This window comes from Rhagoletis pomonella, unplaced genomic scaffold (assembly GCF_013731165.1).
Source record: "Rhagoletis pomonella isolate Grant_MI unplaced genomic scaffold, Rhpom_1.0 Rhpom_scaffold_00007, whole genome shotgun sequence".
Taxonomy (NCBI): Eukaryota; Metazoa; Arthropoda; class Insecta; order Diptera; family Tephritidae; genus Rhagoletis; species Rhagoletis pomonella.
In genome coordinates, this window is record NW_023458561.1 from 19,285,678 (window position 1) to 19,298,916 (window position 13,239).

The 13,239-nt window shown below is 35.0% G+C and overlaps 1 protein-coding gene across 1 annotated transcript in view; it reads left to right on the forward strand.

Moving 5' to 3' along the window:
- The window catches only part of LOC118742411 (hairy/enhancer-of-split related with YRPW motif protein), a 20,525-nt gene extending 8,725 nt beyond the window's left edge, over positions 1–11,800 (forward strand). Inside the window, exon 3 of the mRNA XM_036474470.1 lies at positions 10,398–11,800. Within this exon, the coding sequence (XP_036330363.1) occupies positions 10,398–11,311 (914 nt within the window). The 3' untranslated portion in view covers positions 11,312–11,800. The remainder of the gene's footprint in view (positions 1–10,397) is intronic.
- Positions 11,801–13,239: the final 1,439 nt, after the last annotated feature.

The following is a 13,239-nucleotide window of genomic DNA, read 5'->3' on the forward strand; positions in this document are numbered from 1 at the left end:
CGCTCAGGAACAATTTACTACAAGAGCGTGCAATTGCTGGCTTATGCCGATGACATCGACATCATCGGTAACAAAAACCGCGAAGTCTGTTCTGCCTATTCCAAGTTGAATCGGGAAGCAAAGCGAATGTGTCTGGTGGTAAACGAGGACAAGACGAAGTATCTCCTGTCATCAAACAAACAGTCAGCACATTCGCGCCTTGGCACCCACGTCACTGTTGACAGTTACAATTTCGAGAAAGTAAAGAATTTCGTTTACTTGGGAACCAGCATTAACACCGATAATAATGTCAGCATTGAAATCCAACGTAGAATCTCTCTTGCCAACAAGTGCTACTTTGGACTGAGTAGGCAATTCAGGAGTAAGGTCCTCTCTCGACGTAGGAAAACGACGCTCTATAAGTCACTCATCATGCCCGTGCTGGTATATGGCGCAGAAGCATGGACAATGACAACATCCGATGAGGCGGCTCTTGGAGTGTTTGAGAGAAAGATTTTGCGGAAGATTTACGGGCCTTTACGCGTTGGCGACGGCGAGTACCGCAGACGATGGAACGATGAGCTGCATGAGCTTTACAACGGTATGGACATAGCGCAGCGAATTAAAATACAGCGGCTCCGCTGGCTTGGTCATGTCGGTCGAATGGATACCGACGCTCCAGCTCTGAAAGTATTCAACTCGGAACCCGCTGGTGGTAGCAGAGGAAGAGGGAGGCCCCCACTGCGATGGAAAGATCAGAAACAGACTTCAAGGACTTGGCTTCACTTGGCGTTTCCAATTGGCGTAAGTTGGCACAGAGGAGAAACGACTGGCGTGCTTTGCTGAACTCGGCCAAAATCGCTTAGGCGGTTACAGCGCCAAAAAAGAAGAAGGAGAAGAAGAAGTTAATGAACTAGTATTTACAGTGATTGGTTTGGAATTTCACTGCGGAGAACTGGTATAATTATAGTCCATGACGAACTGGTATGACTTCCCCATTTAATACCAGTTTTCGAACTAGAATTTCTACCAACTAGTTTACTTTTTTCTACGAGGAACTGGTATAATTACGGTCCATAATGAACTGGTATGACTCTTATCCTTAAATAATAGTTCATTAACTGGAATTTGTGCATATTGGTTCAGCTTTTCGCTGCAGGGTAAACATGTACACAACACATACACACAAACGGCACTCACGTACACAATCCATACACAAAAACCGTACTAGGTTGTCTCTCTTTGATTTCGGAATGCTTACACATTGAGAAGTTAGCTTACTGCCAATTGTAATTGCATACATATATGTTCAAAATAAACAACTCTCGAGTTCCCCACACGTTTCTAACTTCAAGACCTTATTTTTCCCAAATTACTTTTTGTATAACTCATAAACTTGCCATTACAATTCATTTAAAGTGAATGAAGTTCCGCTGATAGGGTTCATATGAACGGCTATAGCTATAGACAAATGTATACATAAATGCTCAGATTTAATAGAGAAGTCGATTAATCCATGTTTGTCTGTCCGTCCGTCTGTCCGTCCGTCCGTGTACACGATAACTCAAGCAAAAATTGAGATATCTCTACAGAACCCAACCCAAGGTAGGCTGGTATCGAAAATGGGCGAAATCGGACTGTAACCACGCCCACTACGATATTTCAATAAATATTAGATCCAAATTGTTGAAAATTAGTATGTTCAGTGGAATTTTGGTAAAAAGATAGTATTATTATGAAATTTTTGGAAAATGGACGTGACCCTGCTCACTAACGATGAAATGCTGTATCTCAGTAGCCGCTTCACCAATCCTTCCCAAACTCGGTACGAGCCTTGCCTAGGACCTAGCTAAGACATCTTGTGAAAATCTTTGAAATCGGGCATGGTTTTGCCCACCTCCCATATAACGGTAATTAACAGAAACACGAAAACTGCGACAAATCCCTAACTACTGAAGCTAATTGACTCAAAATCGATAATTACAATAACCACTTAGCACAAAATTAGGCAACTTATTCATCAATTTCTACCAAACTCGGTGCACTTAATAATCTTAGTACAAGGAAGAAATTAATTGAAAATTATTCTAATCGGACTAAAATTACTCCCACTTCCCATATAACGGTAAATTTCAGACATCCGAAAACTCCGATATTTCAATAACTGAGGACAATAATTTACTCCAAGTTAATAGTTACAACAATCTCTTAACAATAAATAAGACTGCTACAGACTTTTAGGAATTGGGCGTGGCACCGCCCACTTTATGACTACAAGGTGTATTTTGGTAACCATTATATAGATTCCTACCAAACTTGGTTCAATTATTTCATTAACACTATTAAATATATTATCGAAAAAGTTTGAAATCGAATTCTTGTTTTTATTTATCAATTACTAAATTTTCATGCTTGGTATTGTATGCAAAAACCCCGGTTTTTCGACAGAAAATCCCATTCGCCCTTTTTAGTGATAAAATCCCGAAAAAAGCGCGAAATACCGCTAACTGGCATAACTGGGTCTATCACACTCGTTTTTAAGTCTGTGTTCCGACACGAAAACTCGAGTTACTCGGCGATTTCTTTTTTGGTGTTGCCGTTTGCATTCACACACAGCAACTCTTTTATACGCAATTGTTGTCAGCTGTGAACCGCCAACTTGAATTACTCAGCCAAACAAGACCACAAAGCGTGTTGCCCAAGTACGGGCAACTCGGTACCCGTCCCCTTTCCTCGTCGCTCTCTCCCCTACAAGCTTCGATTTGCCGAAACAAAAGCTTCCGTGTCTGAACATCGACTGATGGTGTGAAATTCTAATATCAAACAACATTAATCAGATTTTAGTCCTAAATAACTGGTCGCAGTTTCTCAATATGTAATGGGGTGAAAATTTCTCAACTGGACCTCCGATTTCAGTCAAGTTCGAATTTTTGGGTGAAAATTTGTGGCTAGAGAAGCTTATAGATGTGAAAGGGATTCTGACAATTTTTTTGAAAAATTTTATGTTTTTCAAGTATTTGACGAAAGTTGATGAAATTTTTTTTGTAAGCGTAGTGACGTTAGAGCTTTAAAAAAAATATTTTTATAGTTAAGAATTTTTTTTTTTAATTTAAACATTATAAATATTCAAGTTGCATTAAAAATATGTTCTCAATGACTGTATTCCATTTCGTTTATATTTTCGAAAACTGCATTTATTCTAGAAAACATTTCAAAAAAAAAATTTGTTAGATCTTTTCTGTTTTTGACTTACAGCAACATTTGTTACAGCGCGCACGCATCGTGAACCATGCACGCTCACCGCCTATGCGCGCAATGTGTTCACTGGAAAGCGCGTAAGTCCATTTTTTTGGAGTTCACTCGCAACTGTCTATCGCCATCAGTCAACCATAAGTATGTAAATGTTATGTCTAATAATTTTTTTATTGTGATTGTTCAAGTGTTCAATGTTGCATAGTGGTACAGCCCCATACATTTTTTTGGAAAAAATAGAAGCAGTCGGCGTATAAACTCAATGTTCCGTATGCAACATTTATGGGCACAAATAAAAAAAAAACGTAAAATTGGCGAAATCGATTTATTTTAAAGCATACCTCCCATATAAACCTAATCTCAAAAACGTCTTAAAAATGCAATAAAAAGTGCTCCGATGCATATATAACTCCGAAATTTTGCCCATATGTTTGTAATAATCAGGGAACGGATTTTATGGAAATTGCTTTTTTTCCGCTAAAGAGAGACAGTATATTCGATTAAGAATGATTTAGCTTTCCCTGATTCCATATATATACATCTGAAGTAGCTTTTTTTGCCTTTTTTAAGATATTCGCCTTTACTAACTAATAGTATGAAAGTTTTAAACGTTCCATATTTAAATTGGGTGCCACTAGTATCAACTTACGTCGAGCGCACGTTTAGTACATTTAAGGCTTTTATTCGCGAACATCTAATAAAAATGCCGCCAGAAAACTTCAAAATGCATCTTGTGGTTCAATGTTACTACAACTATAGAGATTAAAGATTTGCGAGTTAAAAACTCAAATGGAGAAAAGATTCAAAGTACAAATTTTTGATATAAAGAACCTCTGTAGTTCATAGTTTTTCTCTTTTTACTTGTAAAATAAACATTTCTAAAATAAATGTATTTTTTTATTATTTTTCGTTTTTTGTCTTTATTTAGTACCTTATTTTGCCTTCTAGTGCCTTTTTCTGCCTATTTTCCCTTTTTTTGTAGCTTTTTAGGTCCTAAAAATCCGGTCCCTGGTAATAATGTTGTGTGTGAACCCCAAAAAAAATGGATTTATGGGATTATTTTAACACATACCTCCGATGCAAAACTTAACCTAAAAATGCCTTAAAAATACCATAAATGCTATCATTATTATATGAGGTTACGTTAAGAGGAAATATCAGTCAATTGTTAGTTGCTCCTGTACGCGCTTTCTTGTGAACACGTTGCGTGCATAGGCGGTGGCGTGCATGGTTCACGATGCGTGCGCGATGTGGCAAATGTTGCTGTAAGTCAGAAACAGAACAGATCTAACAATTTTTTTTTTTTCTTGAATAAAAGCAGTTTTCGAAAATATAAACAAAATGGAAAACACTCATTGAGAACATATTTTTAATGCAACTTGAATATTTACAATGTTTAAATTAAAAAAAAAATCTAAATTATAAAAATATTTATTGTTTAAAGCTCTAATGTCACTACGCTTACAAAAAAATTTGATCAACTTTCGTCAAATACTTTAAGAAAAAATGAGTTTTGAAAAAAAGATTGCTTAAAAATATATTTGATTATAAAAACTTCAAAAATTAAAATTTTTCAAAACTTTTTTCAGAATCCCTTTCACATCTACCCACAAATTTTCACGCAAAAATACGAACTTGACTGAAATCCGAGGTCCAGTTAAGAAATTTTCACCCAATTACGACTGCAACTTTACCACAGTGACTGTTCGTAGAAGTGACTGTGACTGTTACTGCTATTATGGAAAGCGCAATCCTGCTACAAAAACATCATTGTGACTGTTCCTTTGTCACAGTCTATAACGGTGACTTTTTGGAAGTTGTCACAGCAGTTAACCGTGACTTTTGAGTAACCGAGACAAAGTCACAGATACGGAAATATCTGCCACCTCCGCTACATGGTAAACAGGGATGGTTTTAGCCCTATTTCAGACATCTTCGACAGAACGTTCAGTTAGATATAATAAGATAATCTTATATAGATATATGTGGCCGATACCACGCCCCATTTCCAAAATTCCATAATTATGCTACTTCTTTTAAAAGGATTGTTATTAGACTCAATTTTAAGAAAATTTGCGTCCTTAAATTTCGAAACATCAAAGTTTCAAGTATTTCTAAAATTTACCTTTTGTTTTTATGTGGCAAGCACAATAATCGTACCGAATTTGGTACAAATTGATCGAACGGTTACCGGGATACACACAAATGTGGTCATAAGGTAGCGGTGACACGCCCATTTTCCCAACTTTTATGGTAAACGTATTTTTTGATAAAGAATTATCACAAACATCAATTTTGAATAAATTAGTTTCAGTATTTACTGATTTATCGAAGACTTCCGATTTTAAAAATTGGTATGTTGTACCAAGGCCAACAACTGTACCAAGTTTGGTAGAGACTGGTGAAGCGGTTACCAAGTTATACACATTTAATCATAAGTGTGCGTGGCTACGCTCCTTTTCGAAAAATTTATGATATTCTTATTTTTCGTTTAGAAATCATTGCAAATATGAATTTTGAGTGAATAAGCTTCAGTAGGTACTAAAATGTCGCAGTTTGCGTGTTTCCACCGTTATAAGGGAGATAGGCGGGGTTATTGTTCGATTTAGCTCATTTTCAATACCAACTGTCCAATACCCAGCTTCGTTAAAGTACCTCAATCTTCACTCGAGATAGACAGTTATCACTTAATCGATTACTTTTTTTCATTCTGATCACTTATGTATACATAATATATATATATATCTATCTCGTTCGTTTTGGCTGTTACAAACAACTGTTATGTGAACAAAGTTATAATACCCTTGTGCACAAGTGCGCTCGGGTATAAAAAAGTTTTCGTATGGGAAAACTTGGCAAATCGTGCAATCTGTACACCAAGACCTCGAAAAGCCCGCTAACATTTCTATCATTTTCAAGCAATTTTCCCACAATTTGTCAGGGTAAACATTTTCATGACTTTAATATCCTTAATTAGGTATAATAAAACTAGTTATGCCTTTACTAAAAGAATATGGAGTTTTTAATATGGGCCAAATTGCGGGACCAATATCCGTGGGATATATTTACCGGATACCGGGCCAAATCAGTTCTGGGCAAATAACATTTAACTGAGACTTGTTTGCGCCCGTATTTCTAATCTTATTGATATGAAGATAATTTTTTGTTTGAAAGATGGGTAGAAGGGCTGTTAGATACCAAATATATTTTCTTGCCCTAAGTAGGGCTGCAGGCGAGATATATATTACTTACCAGTAAAATAAGTAAGTATCTGTCGGTGAGAAACACCCCGGGTATAATTATCCCCACTTTTGCACTGGGAATTTTTATGTATACATTTGCCATTTATGTAAATATGTTTACACAAATATTTACCGTACCTACATATTATAAGCACCTATCTCATAAACACTTCACTTTTTTCACTTGGTCTGTTCTTACATACTTATATATATGAGCAAATCTTACGAGTTGTTTCTTTAGTGCCACTCCCTTCTCTCGGCAGGAAAAAGACGCTAAAGTATTCTTCTTGCATTTATTTCAATCAATGGAGTTCCAGAAACAAGTACAATAAAAAATAAGTCAAGTATTTGAACAATTTTTTCTCAATGTGAATCATGCCAAAATTACTAATTTTTTCATTGTCACTCGAAAAAATCATAATTGTTTTTGTTTAATAATTTTGGGAAGTTTAAATAAAAAATGTTGATATTAGAGGCAATGCACGTTGCATCAAATATATACAACATTTCTTTGAAATTTCAAGAGTTTGCAAACAAATTAAAAAAATGGCAAAATACAGAATACATTTTTACGTTTTTTTTTAACAATTTTAGATACTTCAAAATGTTAAAATTAAAGGGTGGAAATGTTCTTCTTGCCAAAACAAATGAATCTAGTGTAATAGAATTAAAAAATTATATTGAGTAAAATATGACTATGACTTGAGAAACTTAAATGATTAGATGGCTGCGTTTAGCGCTACGGGGCGTATACGTTACATACGCAACGAAGCACGAGTTATTTGTACCTTTTTAGTATATCATTTTAAATTTTTCATTTAAATACATTAGCTGTGTTTGTTTAAAAATTATCCAGTAACTTGCCAGCAACTATCCAGTAACTTAATTTCTGAGAATTCGCTCCCATAGAAAAAAAATATATATGTATATTCGCATCAAACTCCTAATCTTATTACATTAATCGTGCAATTCATGTGTATATATATATCCATAGGGTTCTCGTAAACGGCTCTAACAATTTTGATGAAATTTTCTCCGAGAAGCCTCGTATAAGGTTGCCACCTATTCGAAATTAGTTAAAAATTAATTAAAACATCATAATATGGGTATCAAATGGAAAGTAGGAAAAAAGGTAAAGTATTACTATTCTCGGTTACCAAGAGAAGGTTCTTAAACAATGCTTTCCCTATATATAAAATGTTATCCCTTAGGATAATAGTGTAAGGTTGCCACTTATTTTAGATTATACACAAATTATCTAAAACATCGCAATATGGATCTCACAGGAAAGGTATTGTTAAGAACTTTGGTCAGAAAATATGTTCCATTAGGGTTGCCACGCTTCTATGTAGTACCAATTTTTATTTTGTTAATTTCAATTAGCATTTTCTCATGTATACACAGTACATATACATACACTCAAAATATGTACCATTCATTGCAGCGTATCTCGGAATAGGGTTGCCACCTGAATTTTGGAGTAAGAAATTTTCTTAATAGATTTCGAAATCCAATTATTATTTTTTTCTTCCATAATACTTTTTTAAAGCTATCCAAATCTTGAAAACTTTAAAAAGTATATGCACTCTGGGCAAAACAATATATTTTGTATTTAAGTAGGTTTATTTTGTCAATGTCAACTATGAAAACCCCACAAACAGTTTCCTTATTAGTTTAAATTGCATCCAGCAACATGCGATCAACTGTTTTTCCTACAGGCAAGTTGTTACAAATAATAATTTATCCAGTAAAAGCTTGCAACTTCAGCTGTCATTTTTGCTCTCTAAATTTCCCCCACTTTGCAAGTTTTTGCGTACGAAAACGCTAAAACATGAAAATACGTAACAATTTTTACTGGATTTTACTGGAAATGGGTAAACAAACACAACTAATTTCGCGTTGGAATCTTGTTGTTTTTTACAAAACTAAAGATAACGCATTTTCTAAGATATGCGTAACACCTTTTTTGACAAAAAACACGTTTTTTTAGGAGGGAAACGCTGTATTTTTACTGCTTCCGGTGTTCAAATTTCAAACAAAATAATCATTATATTCGGATAAGAAATATACTTATAGACATGCATACATATTCATAATACCTCTTGCCATAAATTGTAGAACTAAGAAAAACATATAAATTAGTGATCTAAAATTGCTTATGAATTCATGAGCCAGAATTTGTTTTAATTCTTAAAGTAATGTGAAAATTACTTCTATAACGGCCGCTGTGGTGTAGTGTTTACCAGTTTGTGCTGCCATTCCGCAGTGCGTGGATTCAAGCCCAGTTTTCGATCAACAGCTAAACAAAGAAAAAATTTTTTTCTAATAGCGGTCGCCCTTCAGAAGGCAATGGCAAAACTCCGAGTATATTCTACCATGAAAAGCAGCTTCTCATACATATACAATCGCCGTTCGGAGTCGGCGTAAACCCGTAGAAAGACTAGATTGTAAAGATGTATTCTGCGGAAATAGTTGAAAAGGGAAGTACATTTTCCCGATCAAAACTTTCGCCGCAACCACAAAAATACAGCTGTTGTCATCCGTAATCGATCCATTAATAAATAAGTTGATAATTTCAAGGTATTAGAAAATAAAATTAAAATTCTTCATAAACTACTCGAATATGCCACTTAAAAGGTTCTTTCAGTTTTGCTAATTTTGTTACACACCTGATTTCAAGGCGAATTCTGATTGTTGTGCTCTGATTGTAATTTTGCGTATAATTTGTTAGTGTAATCTTTTGTTTTTGTGCTAACGCTATCATCTTATATGAATTCGCCTTGGCTATAAGTTCAACTGCCCAACTAAGGTATTGTAAACCTATTTTCAGTTGACAAATGCCTACCAAATGAATTCTTTCTAACTACGACCTGCCAATTCAATCATAAATAATTAGTTAGTTAAAAAAATAAATTCGCGAGAACTCGTCTTTATCGCTTTTCCCACCCATAACTTGTTCCCACGCTTTCAATTTATTATATTAATCCTCCAACACAACTCTCCCATAAACCACCACCGCCACCTTCATAACCATTAGCAGGATCAACAGTCAATTGCCGAGAAATGTATGTTCATATATGTATGTATAAGTTTGTATGCAAGTGCCTTTGTCGCGTAGTTAATTCACCCGTAATGCAAATATTTTTTTATGTCCCTATCACCAAACATTAACTCACCCCCTGGCATGGCAAAGGGGTTGGTTGCTAGAGCGCAATTGTGGGAACAAAAACGTTAATAGTTTTACTAAGCAGTTAGCATGTGAAAAATATGCATAGAACTGCTAGATATCTATAGATGTCTACATACATACATACAGTGGTGGCCGTATAATTAGGGACACCTCTTAACAAGTTTTGACACCTTTTTTTTATTTTTTTATCAAATTCTTAATAAAACCATAAACCATGTAACTCAAAGCGTTCAGCTTTTGATAAAATTTACAGAAATTCGACAAATTTCAACAAATTTTCATCAAAATTTCACATTATTTAATCAGAGTCCCTAGAAAAAAAATCGGGTATACAGTTTTGTAGCCCATTATATTTTAATATAACAAAGTGGGATTTTTCATTACTTTTTTTTTAATGAGAGTGGTACGCGTTCTGATTAAAAAAGTGTGAAATTTTGATTAACATTTGCTAAAATTTGTAATATTTGTATATATCTCGTACAAAAATAGGAACTATATTTTTGTAAAAAATAAAATAAATTAAGAAAGAACGAAATTTTTAAAACTTGTAAAGGAGTCCTGTGCCAAATTTTGTGTCCACCACTGTAATTGTATATGTACATACAAACATATATAAACACACAAAGCCATAAAACTCTGCACATACGAATGACTTTAATGACATACCTACATACATATATGTATATGTACATATTTACTATAACTAATCTTTACATATTTTTTTATCTTTACAGGTATTGAATCGTTCAGCTATGATCCTCAACGCTTTGCCATGGATTATCATATTATCGGCTTTCGTGAGTGCGCTGCTGAAGTGGCACGTTATTTAGTGACCATAGAAGGCATGGATATACAGGATCCTCTGCGCTTGCGCCTAATGTCGCATTTGCAATATTTCGTTCAGCAACGTGAGTTATCGGTCAAGAGTTGTTCCAGCCCCGGGGGTTGGACTACTGCGTCTGCATCTAGTGGATATCAGCCACCGAACTGTGCTGCGACGCCTTATCAATCGTATGCAGGCACGGCCTCCGCTCACCCAGGTATCAATCCCACTTACATGCCCGCACCAATACATCCCTACCCGACGCTGAGCACATCACCGACCAGCACCTCACATCTGCATCCGCACCTGCATCAACAGCAACAGCAACAGCTGCAACAACAGCAGCAACAAGCAGCGCCTGTGCAAGTAAATCGGGCATCTTCAGCTTCTGGTGCAGTGCCGAGTGAGGCAATGCCAACCATAAGCCATTCAACAAGTCAGCAGAATACTCAACAACAACAGCAACAACAACCACACTCAACGCACCAAACACAGCCGGCATCTTCACACGTGCAGCAAACAGCCGTGTCACATGAAACTCATCATCAGCAGCAACAACAACCACCACAAGTGCAACCGCAGCCGCAACATTACACCCAAGAGCATACACACACCGATCAACAAGGTGTCACATATGCCGACCTGTCCAACGCTCAGGTTCATGCTGATCATCGAAATCCCACGGCGGCCATTTCGAGCACAGGTCTGAGCTACACCGGGTCTACACACTATCCGGTTGCTGGAGCGCAAGAATACAATCCCAATTATGTTGCCGCAAATGGGTCGAAACCATATCGGCCGTGGGGAGCCGAAATGGCTTATTAGGGTGGCTCCCCGTGATGCATTATTTTTGTTATTTGCACATAAATACTAAGCATGCGTTGTTTGAACATTGAAGAAATGATATTTGGAATCTAGTCACTAAAATTTGAATTTATTCGAGTGTAAATTATTTGCATGCTTTACATATAAAATTGTACATTTATTTAAGAAGAAAAGTTAAGATCCTGCAATGCAAAGAATTGAAATACTATGGACGTATGTATATCTCGATGTATGGAAAAAGGTGTTCCAACATGTACAAATATACACATTAAATGTTACTTACCCATTACTATATTTAAGCTTTAATGAATAGCATTTACAAACATGAAAGAAAATAAATATTTTTTATACAAATTTATTGTGAACTGTATACAAAATTATAGGTACACTTCAAAACAAATTTCTTAATAAGAAATTACATAAGTATATGTATATATATTGTAAGCACGAATTAAGTTTAATATGTATAAGCAAAATAACAAACAATTATTTATTTTTGTACGGATAATAAAATTCATATTACATTTACATTGAGAAAATACCAAATGTTTTGCTGTGTATACATGTGTATGTACATTAGACTGCATCACCAGTAAAAATTGCGGTTTTTCCGAATGGGATTACAAAATTTATTATATTTTAAGACGTCCACCAAAATATTTCCTAATAATATTAAGATTTAAGCGATTTGAAAATACCTCCAAAATCGGAGTTTTTTATGAATAAAAATAGTTTCTTAAAGAACTTTTTGGAAAAAGTTTGAAGAAAAGTTCGTTCATCCTACCTTTCTATTTCATCCTTTGAATGAGCTTATTAGCAAAGAAATAAAAAGGGTCAGAAAATACCACTCCAATGACACCTCACAAGTCTAAATCGGAAGAGTTTAGGTTCAAGTATTAAAGTTTTTCTTATACCAATCTTATCAATAGTTAAAAAAAAACAGCTCAAAAATCTCATTATTACGATTCCGTTCAATTTTTTTTTTTTTTTAAATATTTTTATGTAAATATTTCAAGCTTAAATAATTTTGTCATTTGAGGGGATTTTTTTCAAAAAACATCTTTAAGAAACTATTTTTATTCATAAAAAAACTCCAAATAGTCCAATAGTCCAATTTCCCGAGGAGTTTACAATAGCCATTCCTTTTAGCGATGAGTTCAAATTTCGAGCCAAATCTCCTTCCACCGAAATATCTTTTAGGCTAGTAAACAGGAATCAAGCACCGGCCATATGGCGACCGAAGTAGCAATTACACTATGCGACACTCAAAATCGGGATGGGATGAAACCAACGGGAAATGTTATATCGGTCAAAAACAAGTTATACGTGTCCCGGCGTTTCGTTGGGTCACGTATAGGAATCGAGATATATATATAACTATCATATAGGGGAAATTGTCACCTTTGGTGGCCTTTTTTGACACAACTCGAGAACCACTAATCCGATTTTGCTCAAACAAATTAAAAAAATTTAAACATATAACTCCTTTAATCTGTTCATATAACGTTTTTCTATATAATCAACAGTTTTGCCGGTAAAAATATATGTATGAAGAAAAAAAATATTTTTTGCTTAAAATATTAAATTTTTTTAAAACTGTTGATTATATAGAAAAACGTTATATGAACAGATTAAAGGAATTGTAATTTTTAATTTTTTTAAATTTGTTTGAGCAAAATCGCACTAGTGGTTTTCGAGTTATGTCAAAAAAGACCACCAAAGGTGACAATTTCCCCTATATGATAGTTATATATATATCTCGATTCCTAGACTTGACCCAGCGAAACGCCGGGACACGTATAACTTCTTTTTTACCGATATAACTTTCCCCGGTAGTTTGAACCCTTCCCGATCACTGACCCCTACCATTTGTCTCACAGTGTTATTAGCCAAATTCAAATACATAACTTCGCCCTAGTGCCTACGCA